At 45.7% G+C, this 20,321-nt stretch overlaps 1 protein-coding gene across 2 annotated transcripts in view; it reads right to left on the reverse strand.

The window, feature by feature from the left end:
* Window positions 1-1,006: 1,006 nt before the first annotated feature.
* The window catches only part of LOC130358109 (cell surface glycoprotein CD200 receptor 1-A-like), an 89,635-nt gene continuing 70,320 nt past the window's right edge, over window positions 1,007-20,321 (reverse strand). The window contains exons 4-6 of one of the 2 annotated variants that reach the window (XM_056560936.1): window positions 19,085-19,181; window positions 2,938-2,992; window positions 1,007-1,188 (exon numbers count right to left, since the gene is read on the reverse strand). In XM_056560936.1, coding sequence (XP_056416911.1) covers window positions 1,093-1,188; window positions 2,938-2,992; window positions 19,085-19,181 — 248 coding nt within the window. In that variant the 3' untranslated portion in view covers window positions 1,007-1,092. Of the gene's footprint in view, window positions 1,189-2,937; window positions 2,993-5,721; window positions 5,864-19,084; window positions 19,182-20,321 lie in introns of those variants that run through there. The other variant, XR_008889414.1, reaches the window with a different exon arrangement.

Consider the following 20,321-nt stretch of genomic DNA (forward strand, 5'->3'; position numbering starts at 1 on the left):
ACTAGATAACAGGGAATAGCGGCATTTAATGTTTAAATGCCGTGATCTGTACCAACTGCTGATAGTCCGCAGGCCCGCCTCATGTCCGCTACATGTCATGTCATGGGTTGGGAAGGGGTTAAAACTGCTTTTTTGAAAGTACAGTACGTTTTAAAGCTACAAATTAACAAAATACAATAAATATATATTTTTAATTAATGCTTTTTTTTAAATAAAAAAAAATATAACTTAAATTTCTCCATACTTAATCCAACCGTTGAAGTAAGTTTATTATCATAAACAAATAAAAAAAAAATTAAAATGATGGAGAAATAATATTTTTTAAATTATTTTAAATATAAAAAGAATTTTAACTCATTTGTGTACCAAAAAGATACAAAAAAAATTGTTTCACAAAAAAAAAAAAAAAAAAAACACAAGAGCTCAAACTGCTACGTAGTCTAAATGATAAAGTTATGCCAAACTGAAGAGGTGGGCCGACGCTGCTTAAAGTAGCACCACTTAGCTGTGAGTCTGTAAATGAATCGGGTTCAATGGCTGCAATACCTGGGTTCAGCCAGTCGGTGCTCAGTGAAAGAGGCTGTAGACAGTAGCCAATGAACAACTCGGAGAAAGAGAAATCACGGCACGCAATATGTTGGTAAAATGCTTCTTCTTTTTATTCACATACGGGGGTACACAGACATGGGGAGTGGAGAAAGGAGGACAGGCCAACGACCATTTTGCCGCACACTAAAGGTCCAGTAGAAGCCATGGTGTGCGGCGAAACGGTCGTTGGCCTGTCCTCCCGTCTCCTCTCCCCATGTCTGTGTACCCCCGTATGTGAATAAAAAGAAGAAGCATTTTACCAGCATATTGAGTGCCGTGATTTCTCTTTCTTCGAGTTGTGCATTATAAAGTTATGGCTGGTAAGAAATATAAGAAAAAAAAAAAAAAAAAAAAAAAAAAAAAAAATATATATATATATATATATATATATATAAATAAATTTAATGTTTCTAACAATCAAATGCGGCAAGTTATGCAAATGTAGGGGAAAAAAATCTTCATGTTTATTCCTGTAGTTATATTTGCATGTCTTGTTTTTATGCATTAGCTTGCAGTTTCGTGAGCAACAAATGTCGCCACACAATAGATAACATTGTCATTTTGGGTGAAGGTTTCATAGGGTTCAAACTCTTGTCTGTCCTGCAGAGAAAAAAAAAAAAAAGAGAGACAGAATTAGTTTATGCATCAAAGTTTTCATATGTGGACATATGTGATATATTTCTTACAAAATATGCAGCCTTGTGCCACCACAGGTGCGCATGATTTCCTGCGCATGCAGTAGCTGCAATGTGGGCCCACACCCTTACTAGTACAGAGAGGACGATGTATGACAATGGGATTCAGAGAACACTCCATACTGCCCCCTCAGGCCCTGCACTAGACATGACAAGTAATGCATCTAAGCAAGACAAGTTCCATTACTAATGAACCGGTTAGTTGACCTTGCTTTTTCTCCTATTATTCCCTAGTGGGTCCCTGTATAGGCTTTTACACCGTGACCAGAGCCAGTACTTTTCCTAGGGTCTTGCAGACACAACATGGGCCTCTGACAGCCAAGAGTATAAAGCCATGAGCTGGGCTCCAATGAAGAATGCTTTTTCCCATTTCGTAAAGGGAAGGTTTGTTACTTGGATATACCATTATATTTTGAACCACCTCTGGGATATCCATAATAAATCCGGACCATTGTGCTTAAAGGGGTACTCCGCCCCTATCCCCCATCTTATCCCCAATCCAAAGTATAAGGGATAAGATGTCTGATCGCCTGCGATCTCGGCTGTGGCACCCCAGACATCCGGCGCACTAAGCGAACTTTGCTCTGTGCCGGATGACTGGCAATGCAGGGCGGAGACTCGTGACGTCATGGCCCCGCTTGAGACGTCACGGCCACGCCCCTTCAATGCAAGTCTATGGGAGGGGGCGTGATGGCTGTCACTCCCCCTCCCATAGACTTGCATTGAGGGTGCTTGGCCGGGATGTCACGAGCGGGGCCGTAACATCACAAGCCTCCAGCGCTGCACCTGACGTTCTAAATGAACGCCAGGTGAGGCAGGAAGATCCGGGGGTCCCCAGCGGCAGGACTCCCCGCGATCAGACATCCTATCCCCTATCCTTTGCATAGTGGATAAGATGTCTAGAGGTGGAGTACCCCTTTAAGTTTCTATAACTATCAGTCTATACTTATGTGGTATCCCAGTATGGGAGGTGTTACTCCGTACCCTTTCTGCCCTCAGTGTCCCCTGCCCTCCCCCTGCATCTGTTTATTGTCATTGTATATAATCCTTATGTTATATATGTAAGAGTGTTACACCTTTAAGACTATTTACCATGTGATTTGTCATGTGATTGTTACCCAGGAGGTATCAGTGATCAGGTGACCTAGGGGTGACCAATTTGACCTCACCAGAGTCTCTCCCATATAAGCCCTGGGTGGAGCCTCTGCTCTCTCTCTTTTAGTCTTTTCTGAGGTCCAGTTAAGTCGTGCCTAAGTGTGTGTCCAGAGGAGGCCTCAAGTCCAATCTGCAACCACAAGCTACAAACCTGCAAGTAACCACAGTCACAAGTCAGTCAAGTCAAAGTCATCTGTCTAGTCAACGTGGCCTGCACTAAATTGTCCACCTCTACTACAAGTCCCGACAAGCCATTAAGGTCTCTGAAGTCACTGGTGACTTTTACACCAGGCTAACCTCAGTAAAGCTACCGTAGTCCATAACTTGGTGTCGGAGTCATTATTGCCCCTTCCCGTGCCTAGCCCAGGATCCATCGGTATACCTTCAGGTGGTATCGAGGATAAACCACGCCCTGGCATCACGAATACAAGGGGTTAATAATATCTGCCCCTAGGGTAATTCCATCTGCCCTTTGCATCACACCCCGTACCACACTTACCTCTTCACAATAATTTCGCTTTCGGTCTCTGTTTATCATATTTCTAAAGCAGGCCCTGCAATAAATAATAGACAATATGAAAAAAATAGAGTATAACACACCAGTTTAGACTACATAGTGGAGCACATGGGAAGGGGTAAGCCAATAGACCTGGTCATGTTAAAAAGGACTACTAATACTTTCGGTAGAGAATACAAGAATGGAGTTCAGCCTATGAAGAAATGACTGAATAACCAATTGTCTATTTACAAGCTACAGCAGGTGAAATAAGTATTGAACACATCTCCCTTTCTCACTAAATGTATTTCTAAAGGTAACAAGAAATCTCATTGGTTGCGATGGGCAACTGCTTTACTTTTCCTGTGCACAGGTTTTGATAAGCCTCCCTAATAGTGTGGGCAGATGAGAGCAAGATGGAACTGTGTGAATGCCATAATACACACCATCTTATATATCCATAGAAGAGGCCCACATGGAACCTTTAAAATTTGAAGACTGTTTGTGTGGAAGTGTGGTAGGCCGAAAATGAAGGATAGTGTGGACTGGTCTAATAAGGATACTCGGCTAGCTGGTGGTCAGTTTGTGATGCCAGGAGTGTGGTATTACCAGGTATGAGTGGTGATGTTGGGTGTAGTAATCCTGCAGACACAACCACCACACGTCCGATCGGTATCCCAGCCCCATGAAAAAAATCCTAAAAAGGACAGATTTTAGATAACCACTTTTAACCTCTTAAGGATGCAGGGCGTACCTGTACGCCCTGCACCCGCAAAGCAGGGTGGTCCTGTATAGCAGGGTGGTCCTGCATAGCAGGGTGGTCCTGGCAGCTATCAACAGGCGGGACCTGTGTCTAATGCCAGACATCTCAAGCATTAACCCCTTAGACGCAGTGATCAAAGTTGATTGTTGTGTCTAAAAAGAAAAAAAGCATTCCCGGAAGCTCACTGCGGTGATACCGTGGTGTCCCGATCAGCTTAGAGGATGACTGGAGGGCCTTTACCTGCCTCCTCGCCATCTGATCTCTTCTGTGATGCTCCAGCCTGGCTCAGCAGACTGGAGCAATCGAGTGCAGATAACACTGATCAATGCTATGCTATGGTATAGCATTGAACAGTGAATGCAATCAGAAGATTGCATGTATAAATCCCCTATGGTGACAAAAAAAAAAATGATGTAAAAAAAAAAAGTTGAAAAAAAGTTAGTAAATGTGAATTAACCCCTTCCACACTAAAAGTTAAAATCACCCCCTTTTCCCAAATTCCATATAAAATATATGTGAACATAATAAAAATAAACATATGTGGTATCACCACGTGCGTCAATGTCCGAACTATAAAAATATCATGTTAATTAAACCACATGGTCAACGACATATACGTAAAAAAAAAATTCCAAAGTCCAAAATTTCGTATTTTTGGTAATTTTGCATACCTTAAAAAAATGTATAAAAAGAGATCAAAAAGTCCCATAGAAAAAAAAATGGTAACGATAAAAACTACAGACCACGGCACAAAAAAATTAGCCCTCATACATCCCCGTATGCGCAAAAAAAAAAAAAAAAAGTTATAGGAGTCAGAAGATGACAATTATAAACATACTACTTATGGTGCATGTATTTATAATTTTTTTTTAAGTCGTAAAATAAAATAAAACTCATGTAAATTGGGTATCCTTGTAACCGTATGGACCTACAGAATAAATATTAGGTGTTATTTTTGCAAAAAAAAAACGTTCACTGCTGGGAAACTGAAGCCGCTAAAAATTACAAAATGGTGTTTTTTTTCAACTTTGTCCCACAAATATATATATATTTTTTTGTTTTGGCATAGATTTTGTAGTGAAATGCCTGATTTCATTACAAAGTAAAATTACATACATCAAGCCCTCATATAGGTCTGTAGATGGAGAACTGAAAGTGTTATGATTTATAGAAGGTGAGGAGGAAAAAATGAAAGTGCAATAACAGAAAAACCCTGAGTTCTTAAAGGGGTACGTTGCTGCTCAGCGTTTGGAACAAATTGTTCCGAACGTTGGAGTCGGCGCCGGGAGCTTGTGACTTCATAGCCCCCTCGTGATGTCATGCCCCCTCAATGCAATTCTATGGGAGGGGGCCTGACGGCTGTCACGCCCCCTCCCATAGACTTGCATTGAGGGGGCCTGGCATGACATCATGAGGGGGGGCGGGGTTATGACATCACAAGCTCCCGGCGCCGGCTCCAAAGTTCGGAACAGTTTGTTCCAAACGCTGAGCAGTGGAGTACACCTTTAAAGGATTAAAGTTTACTAAGCAAGTTGAAAGACCAAAATACATAGGTAACAGTGCAGATGAAAGAGACACAGTTGCAGTAATCTGCTTACACAGGTTCGGGTAAACTTGGTGAGCAGCCACAGCCGCAGTCTTGTGGAAATTGTGGAACTTGTCATACTTTTGTCTTTATCCTGACTTGACATATACTTGACTGGTACAGACTAATGATAACTGGAGAAGTTTAACAGACTTATCTTTGGCGCTAGCGTTCCCTTCGCTAGGCTTTTGGGCTCAGTGGCTAACAGAGTTTCTGTACTGGCTTCCTACCCGCTTCTCTTTGGGGAAGCAAGATGGGTTCTATGCTGACAGAGTTCCCATTGGTCATGTATACTGCCAAGATCTTCACCGGGGCAGTCTGTGAAAACTTGAAAGGTCCCTCACCTAAGTTTCCTTGGGCAAGATGCCACTTACTTGAGGGCATCAGGCAGAGGGGCCCCAGATGCGAGTTCATCTTAGTGAACTGAGCATTTCCATACCTTGATCCTCAGCCTGATAACTCGGATCTTGCACCTATCATGGCGCTTCAGTCCCAGCAGTTGGCCCAGCAGGCACAGCAGCTTAACCAGCTAACCGCCATAATGCAGCAGTTGCTTTCTGCTCAGCAACAACTGCCACAGCCTCCGCCTCCTCCTCCAGCTCCAATACAGCATCCCGCTGCTGCAGTTTCCTCCAGAACCAAACTCCGCTTCCAGAGAAATATGAGGGGGATCCCAAGTCCTGTCGTGGTTTTGTGACACAGTGCTCCATGCACATTGAACTCATGGCGGACCAGTTCTCCTCAGAACGTGCAAAGGTGGCTTTCGTCATTAGTCTCCTGTCTGGAAGGGCTTTGGCCTGGGCAACCCCGCTGTGGGTTCGCAGTGATGTAATCACCACTAATCTCTAGGCATTCCTGACCAAATTCCGCACTGTCTTTGAGGAACCTGCTCGAGCCTCCTCCGCAGAGACGGCCCTACTGAATCTTTCTCAGAGCAACTCCACTGTTGGCGAGTATGCCATCCGGTTCCGGACCCTGGCGTCGGAGTTGTCCTGGAATAATGAAGCTCTATGGGCTACCTTCAAGAGAGGATTATCTAGCCAAATTAAGGATGTCCTCGCAGTCCAGGAATTGCCGTCTACCTTGAATGAACTTATACATTCATAGATAGATATCCGTTTCTCCGAGCGATGAGAGGAATTACGACAACAAAGGGATTCTGCATGACCTCGGCGTTTTCCTTGTCTGGCACCAGTCTTCCACCAACCATCACAACCTTCTTCGTTGCCTCCTGCAGTGGAGGCTATGCAGGTGGATCGGTCTCGCTTGACCCAGCAGGAAAGCACTCGCCGACGAACCGAAAATCTTTGTCTTTACTGCGCCAGTGCAGACCACTTCCTTAAGGATTTTCCTCTGCGTCCTCAGCCACAGGGAAACGCTCGCACCTAGGGTTTGTAGGAGAGGCCTCCCTAGGTTTGAATTCCTCCTCTCCACGCTTAAATTTGACGGTCCAGCTTCTTCTTTCCTCCAAAGAGATCGTCTCCGTTTTGGCCTTCCTGGAATCAGGCTCTGCTGGAAACTTTATTGATGCCTCCCTGGTGCATAAGAATTGTCTGCCTGTGTCCCGCCTTCAGAAACCCCTGTACATCTCTACGGTAAATGCAGAAAGACTGGACTCTACCGTGCTATACCGCACAGAACCCCTGTCGATGCAGGTCAGAGTTTCACATAAGGAGAACCTGTCCTTCTACGTTCTCCCACACTTTACTTCTCCTCTCCTGCTTGGTCTACCTTGGTTGCAGCTCCATGCCCCACAGTTGATTTGGAAATCTGGAGAAGTTCTACGCTGGGGTCCACATTGTAACAGCCAATGTATCTGTGGTAGCCCTTGGGGGTGTATGGTAGTGGTGGAATGGAATCGGTATATGAGGGGTTAATGTTAACCCTATAGTTCGTGACACCAGGCTGAGGGCTGGTATGCTGAGGTAATGCTCCGGCCTATCGCCGCCCTTCCCAGTAATGATAGGTGCATGAAATGACTGAAGGGCCACAAGGAGATTGAACTTGAACTTGAACAACTTTACTTAAGTGCTTGCGATACATCCAAGGCACAGTAACAGTCTCATACAAACAGTCCTTATATCGCTCAGTGATTGACAGTTGTTGCGGACCTTGAGCTATTTAGAAAGTCTCTGAATTTAGGGTAGATATTTGCAGATCTGTCCGGATTTAGGGGTTATATTAGGTCCGGTGATGCTGCAGAGTGTCTGGGGATTAATACACTCTCTATTCTGAATTACTCAGCCGTTGCTGCAAGGCTCAGGCCTAACTCACTGCGATAGTTGCTGCGCAGATCATTCTCGTTTGACAGCCCAGGAACAAGAGAGAGAAAAGATGGCCGCCGCTCCCTTATATGGGTAGGGGGCAGGGTGAATACGATTGGTCCGAACATCTGTCATTCACCATTACACAGAGTATTGGGATTGCATACGTCACAGGGCCTCCAAAGGTCCTTAAGCAGAAAACCATAGACTTTACCTAGTCATGTGACTCGCAGGTCCTGCAGCGCTATGGAAGCGGTAATTAACCATTTATTTACATATATTACTATATTTACATCAACCTTACATAAATTACTAGGCTATTAGTTAGAATAGAGGCAACAAGGGGTAGGCTACACAACAGGGATCCCTACGTCCTAGGGACTCTGGCTATGGGGACCCACACCTACATAGGTACTGTATAAGATGCGGTACCGGGACACCACATATCCATGTACGTGTTACTAAGCAGAAACCAACTCCTAGACCCTTGCCTGGACTGCCTTCTTTCCTCCAGGACTTTGCAGATGTTTTCAGCGAAAAGCATGCTGAAATATTGCCTCCACACCGTCCCTATGATTGCCCAGCACCACTCCTCCGAGAGGCAGAATTTACCCCTTGTCTGTTCCAGAAACCCAGGCCATGGCAGACTACATCCAAGAAAATCTGCGCAAGGGGTTTATCAGGAAGTCCTCTTCTCCTGCCGGTACTGGGTTCTTCTTTGTTGAGAAGAAAGACGGTTCCTTGCGACCTTATATCGACTTCCGTGGTTTAAATAAAATTACTGTGAAGAACCGCTATCCACTACCTCTAATCTCGGAATTTTTTGATCGCCTGAGAGGTGCCAGAATCTTCTCTAAACTTGATCTACGTGGGGCATATAACTTGATTCACATTCGAAAAGGGGACGAATGGAAGACTGCTTTTAATACCCGCAATGGACATTTCAAGTATCTTGTCATGCCATTTGGACTTTGTAATGCTCCAGCAGTCATTCAGGAGTTTGTCAACGATATTTTCCGAGATCTTCGTTACTCCTGTGTCGTAGTCTACTTGGACGACATACTCATCTATTCGCCCAATCCTCAATCTCATCTCTCTCATCACCGCCAAGTCTTACATCATCTCCGTAAAATTCATCTCTATGCCAAATTGGAAAAATGCACTTTTGAAGTCTTCCTTTCTTGGGCTATATTGTTACAAGTGAAGGTCTCCAAATGGATCCCGACAAGTTGTCTGCAGTTCTGGACTGGCCTCTACCGTCTGGTTTGAAAGCGACCCAGCGCTTCCTTGGTTTTGCCAACTACTATTGGCAATTTATACCTCATTACTCCACTCTGGTAGCTCCCATCGTCTCCCTAACCAAAAAGATGGCTAATCCTAGGGTGTGGACACCAGAGGCTTTTAAACAGTTGAAGTCCGCCTTTGCTTCTGCTCCTGTTTTATCCAGACCTGATCCTTGCAAGCCATTCTTCTTGGAAGTGGATGCTTCCTCAGTAGGAGCAGGAGCAGTCTTAACACAAAAGTCTACTAAAGGGAGAACTTTAACCTCTGGATTTTTCTCTAAAACCTTCTCCCCTGCAGAGAGAAACTATACTATCGGAGATTGCAAGCTCTTAGCCATCAAGCTGGCCTTAGAAGAGTTGCGTCACCTCCTAGAAGGTTCTGTACATCCCGTCACAATTTATTCTGACCACAAAAATCTACTTTATCTTCAGTCAGCCCATCGTCTCAACCCACGACAGGCCCGATGGTCATTATTTTTCTCCAGGTTCAACTTCTTCATCAATTTCCGTCCTGCAGAAAAGAATGTCCGAGCTGACGCTCTCTCAAGGTCTTCAGATGTGCACGACGGCGAACCCCTTCCACAGCATATTATCCTGCCAGAGCGTCTCATTTCCTCAGCACCAGCAAGTCTCCAACATCTACCTCCTGGAAAAACTTACGTATCACCTGGTATGAAACTCCGAGTCTTGAAATGGGGACATTCTTCTCTTTTGGCCGGCCATCCAGGTATTCGTAAGATCCCACAGCTCATCTCAAGACATTACTGGTGGCCTACTTTGAAAAAGGATGTTGTTGATTTTATTCGGTCCTGCTCAATCTGTGCCCGGGACAAGACTCCCCGTTCCAAGCCAGCAGGTCTGCTTCAGCCCTTACCAGTTCCTGAGCTTCCTTGGTCTGATATTGGCATGGATTTCATTACAGGCCTTCCAAATACTGTCATATGGGTGGTAGTGGATCGATTTTCTAAGATGGCTCATTTTGTACCACTACCTGGTCTCCCATCAGCTCCACAACTTGCCAAGCTTTTTCTTCATCATATCTTTCGTTTGCATGGACTCCCTTCCCATATTGTTTTCGACCGAGGGGTTCAGTTTGTCTCTAAATTCTGGCGGGCCCTATGTTCACATCTACAAATCAAGTTGGATTTCTCCTCGGCTTACCATCCCCAGTCCAATGGTCAGGTCAAGAGGGTGAATCAGGTTTTGGGAGACTATCTACGCCATTTTATCTCTGCGCGTCAAGATGACTGGGTCGATCTGCTACCATGGGCTGAATTCTCCTACAACCACAAGAATTCCGATTCCTCAGGTGCTTCTCCCTTCTATGTGGTCTATGGACTTCACCCTCGTCCTCCTCATCCATTGTCTTCTTCCTCTGGAGTTCCTGCCGTTGATGAACAAGTATGGAATTTTTCTTCCATCTGGCGTAAAACACTTCTTTTACTTCTTCAGGCTACTTCTCGTATGAAAGTTCAGGCAGACAAGAAGAGACGTCCTCCTCCTGAATATTCTCCTGGTGACAAAGTCTGGCTATCTACTAAATATATCCGCTTTAAGATACCCAGTTATAAACTAGGTCCTCGTCATGTGGGTCCCTATAAAGTCAAGAAATGGGTCAATCCTGTGGCTTATTCCCTCCATCTTCCCTCCTCTCTCCGGATCTCGAACTCCTTCCATGTTTCTCTCCTGAAACCAGCCATCTTCAACCGATTCTCTCCAAGGGACATCTCTCCTGCTCCAATCTCCGGAATCTCAGATGTGTATGTTGTAAAGGAAACCTTGGATTCTAAGTTCATCAGAGAAAAACGCTTTTTCTGGTTAATTGGGAAGGTTTCGGACTGGAGGAGAGGTCTTGGGAGCCGCAGGACAATATTCTGGACAAAGACCTTCTCAAGAAATTCCTGATCCGCAAAAGGAGGGGGAGACCAAAAGGAGGGGTACTGTTACTGCCTGCGCTCCGGCCGCACATGTCGGCTGTGAGCGCATTGTCCCTACTCCCAGCGGGGCTAGGATGCGCATTGCGGGACGCGCCCGCATGCGAATCCAGGTCCGTCAATCACCCTGTACTGCTGCCGCTTCCACTTCTGTGTCTCGACCCCGTAGTGCGCGCCCTAGGAGACACAGCTCTGAGATTTAAAGGGCCAGTACGCCCTTAATTACTGTATGCACCTGACACTAACTAATAAAGTCCCTGCACCTCCCACACTTCCCTGCCAGATCTTCAGTGCCATTTGCCTGAGAGAAAGCGTACCCTTTGCCTGTTTGCCATTCCCATGTTTCCAGACTTTCCTGCTACGTTTCTTGACTACGAACCTTTGCTGCCTGCCTTGACCTTCTGCTATGTTTGACTACACTACAGCCTCATCCTTCTGTACCTCGCCTTGCCCAGTTACCTGTGTGGTCGAGCCGCGTTGGGGGAAGTGACCTGGGTGTTGCCTGCCGCAGCAAGCCCATCCTGCCTTGCGGCGGGCTCTGGTGAAAACCAGCAGCAACTTAGACTCCGCTCCCCGATACAGTACGATTCATCAGCCACACAGGTGGAGGATCCACTTCCAGCTCCGTGACAGCCTCCACCCAGGTGCGTGACATGGTATTAGAGTATACTGAAGGAGGAAGCTGGGTGCAATTGGCGTGGGTGAGCTTGCGATTAGGGTGTGTTCAGGGGCCTGGCTGGGGCTAAGAGTTCAAGCCCCTGATCTTTTGCAAACCTTGCAATGCCCTTGGGTCAAAGGTTACTATATATTACAACAGATCTCAATCCCTTCTTAGGCTGCAGAAGATAATTCAAATATACAGTCAGAAATATGTGTGACCTGAAGTCTTATTTCCTGGTCTATCTGCACATTTTCCCCTTTATGGGACTCATGGCTGAGGGAGTTTTTGACCTGCAGGCAAGAAATTGTATATTGTATATTTCTCTCTCTCTCTCTCTTTTTTTTTTTTTTTTTTTTTTAATGGAGGGGACCTATTGGGGGAACCACAGATCTTTGCCTACTGACCATGTGGTGATCTGCAGGTATCAGGAAAGGTATTCGAAACATTTGGACTGATACAAGTATCAGAGCAAATGTCCAGCACCGGCACAGTATTGGGACCTCCCTATACAGGATAGATAGAAAAATATGACATAGATAGATATGAGATATATAGATATATATGAGATAGATAGATAGATACATAGATATGAAAAGAGATAGATAGAAGAAATATCCAAGCACTTTCCAGACCCAAGTGTGTTCCAGTGCAGTGGATACTTTCCACTGCCTGGTGAAATGGGATCTGAAAAGAATACGAACCAACCCTTCTCCTAGGCTACACAATTTCATGCACAAAATCTAGCATTACAGGGACATGACCGCAACCTTATCATCAAACCTGCGGACAAAGGTGAGGCGGTTGTAGTCATGGATCGGTCTAAGTACATTTCAGAAGTGTTGAGACAGTTACAAGATACATCCACTTATTGCGCTTTCAGACAAGTTCCACGTTCATCATTGAACAAAAAATTGAAACAATAGTACAAGAAGCTTATTCTTCTGGACTCATTGATGAACATCTACAACAATACTTAATAGTACCATACCCCAAAACACCACTCCTTTACATCCTACCAAAAATACATAAGACCTTGGTTGACCCTCCCGGGAGACCTATTATCTCTGGGAGGGATTCAGTTACTAGCCACATTTCAACCTTTCTGGACCAGGTACTTAGGACTAAATCTACATTTTTGATTAAGTTGTTAACTCTTGCACTTGAAAACAACTACTTCTTCTTTAACGACCAATTATATGCCCAAATTGCGGGGACCGCTATGGGCATATCGTGGCACCCATGTATGCAAATATCTTCGTGGGCGCCATGGAGGAGACATCTATCTATGTATCGCCCCCCTTCAACCGTGTGTTGAAGTGGTGGTGGTACATAGATGATGTCTTCCTCATTTGGAAAGGGAATGAGCTAGAACTGCATGCCTTCCACTCATTTCTCAACTCCATTAATCCATCTATACAGTTCACATTAGAGTATTCACATCAGGCAGTCTATTTTCTAGACACTACGGTCTCCATTGTTGATAACACCTTATACACTGATCTATACACAAAGAGTACGGATTGTAACTCTGTCCTTCAATTCAACAGTCACCATCCAAGACACATTGTGCGTTCTATGCCAGCTAGTCAAATGATGCGGGCCCCGGTGCATAGTCAGCAGAGAAACCAATGTTGTGCCAGCCTTGGATAGTATGGCCACAAATTTTAGAATGAGAGGATATTCAACTAGTCTCATTGAACAGAGCAAACAAAAAGTGCTAAATATGGACAGGGAATCACTCCTTTCTACTACAAAATCCAACAGATCCATGACATGTATACCTTTTGTTTCCACATACAATTTTAGTTCCAATAAACTTGCGGACACAATAAGAAAACATTGGTACATCAAAAAAATAGCCATACGGACATTGAAGAATTTCAGACGCAACCTTTAATGTCTTATTGGAGACCTTCATGTTTACAAAATAAACTGGTCAAAGCAGACATTGCTTCCAACATATCTACAAGACAATATTTTCTTATATAACAATTCAAGGGCTCATATCCATGCATAAATTGTATAAATTGCTCCTATATGATCAAGGGACCTACATTTAAGCATCCAGGGACAGGGCAGGGATATGAAATCAAATTTTACCTTACCTGTACCATGGACCATGTCATCTATGTGTTAAATTGTCCCTGTAACCTCATTTATGTGGGCGACACTAGCCTAATATTCAAAAATCGGATTAATCAGCATCGATATTCGATAAGAAAAAAGCTTTCTGACTTGCCAGTTTCAAAAATTTTTTTAGAAGCTGGCCAGACCGAAATGTACACTTCTGGATCACATTCCCCCTTGAAGTATGGGGGTGATCGCACAAGCGTACTAAAAAAAATGAGAACTACGTTGGATATATACTTAAAATTCCCTTTGCCCACATGGGCTTAATGTAGAATTTATAGTTACACCAAATATCCTAAATGTATCTAGCTGAGGTTTTTCCTGATACTCATTACCAGTTTATTTCATCTAGTTAAATGTATAATAATACTTTTTCAAGCTGATTTTAATTTTGATATATCTTGTTTTTATAGACACATCCAATTGAGGAGGCGACATACAAAATTCACATAAGCCTGGGACAAGCAGTAAAGAAATATACAGTCTCTCTCAGAATTTACTGTACATATATGCACAATGTAATACTGTGACTGGTGGGTGAGATCGGGTCGGCATAATTCTGGTCCATTTGTGGTTTTACAGTCAAACGGACTCCACTATGGCCAGAAGTGGGTCTACCTGGAGGCTCAGATGCTGATCGAACTCGCCCATAGTCCAGTAAACTACTGGCAATTTGTTAGCAACACAGCGTAGCTTGCCAGCACCTACCATGGTGATTCATGACTAGTGTTGCTCCCGAATATTCGCAATTCAAATTTTAATCGCGAATATCGCATATTCACGAATTTGCAAATATTGCGAATATAGCACTATATATTCGAAATTGCGAATATTCGCTTTTTTCTAGCATATGCGCATATTCCTTCTTTTCACTTGTGGGCCAATTAGAATGATGCAAATACACTTGTCAGAGGTTATGAACAACATCCCTAGCAACCAATAGTAGAGTTGCCCACCCCCTCACTGTTTTCTTCCTCGAATACGTGAATATTCACATAAACGAATATAATTAAACCGTGAAATTCACGAATATAGGACAAATATTCGTCTATATATTCGCGAAATATCGCAAATTCGAATATGGGCAATGCCCCCATAACTATTCATGACTGTCACGATTCGGCTTCCAGGTAGTGGATCCTCTGTGTCAGCGAGGGATTGGCGTGGACCGTGCTAGTGGACCGGTTCTAAGAGGCTACTGGTTTTCACCAGAGCCCGCCGCAAAGCGGGATGGTCTTGCTGCGGCAGTAGCAACCAGGTCGTATCCACTAGCAACGGCTCTACCTCGCTGACTGCTGAGAAGGCGTGGGACAGAAGGACTAGGCAGAGGCAAGGTCAGACGTAGCAGAAGGTCGGGGGCAGGCGGCAAGGTTCGTAGTCAGGATGGGTAGCAGAAGTTCAGGCACACAGGCATTGGACACACTAAACGCTTTCACTGGCACAAGGCAACAAGATCCGGCAAGGGAGTGCATGGGAGGAGGACAGATATAGTCAGGGAGCAGGTGGAAGCCAATTAAGCTAATTGGGCCAGGCACCAATCATTGGTGCACTGGCCCTTTAAGTCTCAGAGAGCTGGCGCGCGCGCGCCCTAGAGAGCGGAGCCGCGCGCGCCAGCACATGACAGCAGGGGACCGGGACGGGTAAGTGACCTGGGATGCGATTCGCGAGCGGGCGCGTCCCGCTGTGCGAATCGCATCCCCAACGGCCATGACAGTGCAGCGCTCCCGGTCAGCGGGACTGACCGGGGCGCTGCAGGGAGAAAGACGCCGTGAGCGCTCCGGGGAGGAGCGGGGACCCGGAGCGCTAGGCGTAACAGTACCCCCCCCCTTAGGTCTCCCCTTCTCTTTGTCCGGTAACTGCCTCCCCTGGGATGAGGACACCGGGAAAGAATGGAGGGTTTCCTCAACGGCAGGCAGTACAGCAGGAGTGGGAATGGGGAGGGAGGGCAGAGGGCGAGGCCTGGCACGGGGCAGCGTGACACCAGGACGGGGGCCATGGGGAGGCACAGAGGCTTGCCTGACGGGACTGGGAGGGGGGGAGAGGCACTTCCTGTGGCAGGCAGAGTCCCAGTTCCTGATCTCCCCGGTGGTCCAATCAATGGTGGGGGAATGAAGCCGGAGCCAAGGCAGACCGAGGAGGACCTCAGAGGTACAATTGGGGAGAATGAAGAACTCAATCCTCTCAAGGTGGGGTCCAATAGACATGAGGAGGGGCTCTGTGCGGTAACGCACGGTGCAGTCCAATCTGGCTCCGTTGACCGCGGAAATGTAGAGCGGCTTGACGAGACGGGTCACCGGGATGCTGAATTTATTAACAAACGACTCCAAAATAAAATTTCCAGAGGCACCGGAGTCCAAGCAGGCCACGGCTGAGAGGGAGGAGTTGGCTGAAGAAGAAATCCGCACGGGTACCGTGAGACGTGGAGGAGCAGACTTGGAACCAAGAGACGCCACACCCACGTGAGCTGGGTGCGTGCGTGCGTTTCCCAGGCGTGGAGGACGGATAGGGCAATCCACCAAGAAATGCTCGGTACTGGCACAGTAAAGACAGAGATTTTCTTCTCTACGGCGATTCCTCTCTTCCTGGGTCAGGCGAGACCGATCCACTTGCATGGCCTCCTCGGCGGGAGGCCCAGGCGAAGACTGCAAAGGATGCTGTGGGAGAGGTGCCCAGAGATCTAAGTCTTTTTCCTGGCGGAGCTCTTGGTGTCGCTCAGAAAAACGCATGTCAATGCGGGTAGCCAAATGGATGAGTTCTTGGAGGTTGGCAGGAATCTCTCGTGCGGCCAGCACATCCTTGATGCGACTGGATAGGCCTTTTTTAAAAGTCGCGCAGAGAGCCTCGTTATTCCATGATAACTCGGAAGCAAGAGTACGAAATTGGATGGCGTACTCGCCCACTGAAGAATTACCCTGGACCAGGTTCAACAGGGCAGTCTCGGCAGAAGAAGCTCGGGCTGGCTCCTCGAAGACACTCCGGAGTTCAGCGAAGAAGGCCTGGACTGTGGCTGTGGCAGGATCATTGCGGTCCCAGAGCGGTGTGGCCCAAGACAAGGCCTTTCCTGAAAGAAGGCTTACTACGAACGCCACCTTAGACCGTTCTGAAGGAAACAAGTCCGACAACATCTCCATATGCAGGGAACACTGAGACAAAAATCCACGGCAGAGTTTAGAGTCCCCATCAAATTTGTCCGGCAGGGACAAGCGGAGGTTAGGAGCAGCCACTCGCTGCGGAGGAGGTGCAGGAGCTGGCGGAGGAGATGGTTGCTGCTGTAGCAGAGGCAGAAGTTGCTGTAACATGGCGGTCAACTGCGACAGCTGCTGTCCTTGTTGGGCAATCTGCTGCGATTGCTGAGCGACCACCGTGGGAAGATCAGCGAGACTTGGCAGCGGCACCTCAGCGGGATCCATGGCCGGATCTACTGTCACGATTCGGCTTCCAGGTAGTGGATCCTCTGTGTCAGCGAGGGATTGGCGTGGACCGTGCTAGTGGACCGGTTCTAAGAGGCTACTGGTTTTCACCAGAGCCCGCCGCAAAGCGGGATGGTCTTGCTGCGGCAGTAGCAACCAGGTCGTATCCACTAGCAACGGCTCTACCTCGCTGACTGCTGAGAAGGCGTGGGACAGAAGGACTAGGCAGAGGCAAGGTCAGACGTAGCAGAAGGTCGGGGGCAGGCGGCAAGGTTCGTAGTCAGGATGGGTAGCAGAAGTTCAGGTACACAGGCTTTGGACACACTAAACGCTTTCACTGGCACAAGGCAACAAGATCCGGCAAGGGAGTGCATGGGAGGAGGACAGATATAGTCAGGGAGCAGGTGGAAGCCAATTAAGCTAATTGGGCCAGGCACCAATCATTGGTGCACTGGCCCTTTAAGTCTCAGAGAGCTGGCGCGCGCGCGCCCTAGAGAGCGGAGCTGCGCGCGCCAGCACATGACAGCAGGGGACCGGGACGGGTAAGTGACCTGGGATGCGATTCGCGAGCGGGCGCGTCCCGCTGTGCGAATCGCATCCCCAACGGCCATGACAGTGCAGCGCTCCCGGTCAGCGGGACTGACCGGGGCGCTGCAGGGAGAAAGACGCCGTGAGCGCTCCGGGGAGGAGCGGGGACCCGGAGCGCTAGGCGTAACAATGACATGTACATACATCCACGCATGTGAATGGACATCAAGAGAGCCATTGCCATGAAGCCAGTGATGCCTGCTAGTGATAGGTCCCTGAATTCAGTGCGTCATAGGCACGCGTGCGCACTGGCACACAGCGTGGAACGCCGGGGATCAGAAGCGCCACCCTGCGCCATTACAGTACATACTGCTTTTCCCGGGAATAAATGTATGTATGTATTTTCCGCCTTCCTCCTTAATTACTGTATACACAATTAATACTATTTTATTGAAATATACACACTGTCAGAATGTTGCGCACCAAAGGCACCTTATACAACAACAACATCCTGACATATAAGTTTAGCACTTTTTGAGCAACTATGCACTTTGAGATGTATGCACTTTTATGAAATTGTTTTACACTGTATTTATGTAATTAATTGATTGATCTATGTGCACTTTATGTATAAATACACCTGTCAGGATCACTGATGTTAAGCTTGAGAAAGGCTGCAAGTGGGCAGCCGAAACATCGCTATGCTGTCAGGCTAATAAATTCCATCACCTTTGCACATTATCTGGAGTGCTGCAGAATTTTTCTGTGGTTTGGCTATGAGATGAGATAGATATGAGATGGGTAGATAGATAGATAGATATGAGATAGATACGAGATAGATAGATATGAGATAGATAGATATGAGATAGATAGATATGAGATAGATATGAGAGATAGATATGAGATAGATAGATAGATATGAGATAGATATGAGATAGATAGATATGAGATAGATAGATATGAGATAGATATGAGAGATAGATATGAGATAGATAGATATGAGATAGATAGATATGAGATAGATAGATATGAGATAGATATGAGAGATAGATATGAGATAGATAGATATGAGATAGATAGATGAGATAGATAGATATGAAATAGATATGAGATGGATATATATTAGATAAATAGATATGAGATAGATAGATAGATAGATAGATAGATAGATAGATCGATAGATATGAGATAGATAGATCTGAGATAGATAGATATGAGATAGATAGATAGATATTAGATAGATAGATATGAGATATATAGATATGAAATAGAATGATTCTCTCTTTAGCTCTAACTCTAATATAGAAAAGGCAAAAAAAAGTAAAATGAAGTAAATTAAAATATTTATAGAATAAAAAAAAATGATCACAGAACAATGACATGGCAGGCACATGGTAAAGTGGATGGAATTGTAGTATTATTGCAAAAGACTAGACACTTTCTCTTTTATTAGTGAGTGGAGGTTGGTGTTGATTGTCATCGATGAGAACCACCAACTCTTATACAGGACATTTGGTGACTGTGTTTGTCTACAGGGGAGAATGGAGAGTATTAATCTAATATAATATTAAACACATTAATTAGACTATTACCTGAGATCTGTGAGTTTCCAGATGATGAGACATGTTAAGATTATTATAAAACAGATGATAACACATGCCAATACCTTGTACTTCCATTTATTCCAATCTGCAGTAGGAAAATAAATGAAAAGTTAAATAGAAACAAAGAAGATGGCTGGCAAAAAAAAAAAAAAAGACTACCTTTCCCAGCTCATATTCCCTTATATTATTTCCTATGTATATTTATCTTAGGATAGATAAAGGTGCAGCGTCCCACTATGTGGATTTCCAGTTTTTCATCCGAGTATTAGGCACATTAAGGGTCTATTCCCATGTACAGTATCCTTAGCAGATTTAAAGGAGTACTCCACTGCCCCAGTGTCCGGAACATTTAGTTCCGAATGCAGGGTAGGGGCTGCGGGGGTCGTGACATCACACCACGCCCCCCCAATGCAAGTCTATGGGAGGGGGCGTGACGGATGTCACGCCCCCTCCCATAGACTTGCATTGAGGGGGTGTGATGTCATGAGGGGCGTGGCCGTGACGTCACGACCCCAGCACCCAGCATTCTGAACTAAACGTTCCCGACGCTGGGGCAGTGGAGTACCCCTTTAATGCTGCAGAATTAAATATCAACTAAATGACTGAACACAGCTTCAAATCCTGTGCATCAAATATGAGCAGGATAGTGTACGTGTGAATACATCCTAAGGTCACATGTGCCGTATTATGCTGCATGTTTTCTGCAGCTGATTTTTCTACCCATTATCTTCAATGGGTAGCAAGATTACCTGCAGAAAATACGTGTGAACGTACCTTATAGGTGTATACCTCCTTTTATAAACCTGTTTGGCACTTTGTTAATATTCCACCGTTTTCCCTTTTGTGAATGCGTATGTCAGAAACAATGCTCGTTGTATTTATGTACTTTGGAGACATCTAGTGGTAAACTGTATAATGGCAGTGCATATTTTCACAGTATTGTACAGTATTCTGTAGAGTCCGCACAGAGCTTTGGGATGCATGGGCCTGAAGGGCGATGAGTGAGAAGTACCAGATACCCAGGTTTCCAGCCCTATCCAAGGTGTTTTTAAAGGGGTACTCCGGACCTAAGACATCTTATCCCCTATCCGAAAGATAGGGGATAAGATGTCTGACCGCAGGGGTCCCGCCACTGGGGACCCCCACAATCTTGCATGCAGCACTCACCTCTTTGAGCTGCACGCCGCGTGACCTAATTACCTAACTAAATACCTGGCTGCCTTAC

Source organism: Hyla sarda, chromosome 2, assembly GCF_029499605.1.
Source record: "Hyla sarda isolate aHylSar1 chromosome 2, aHylSar1.hap1, whole genome shotgun sequence".
NCBI lineage: Eukaryota > Metazoa > Chordata > Amphibia > Anura > Hylidae > Hyla > Hyla sarda.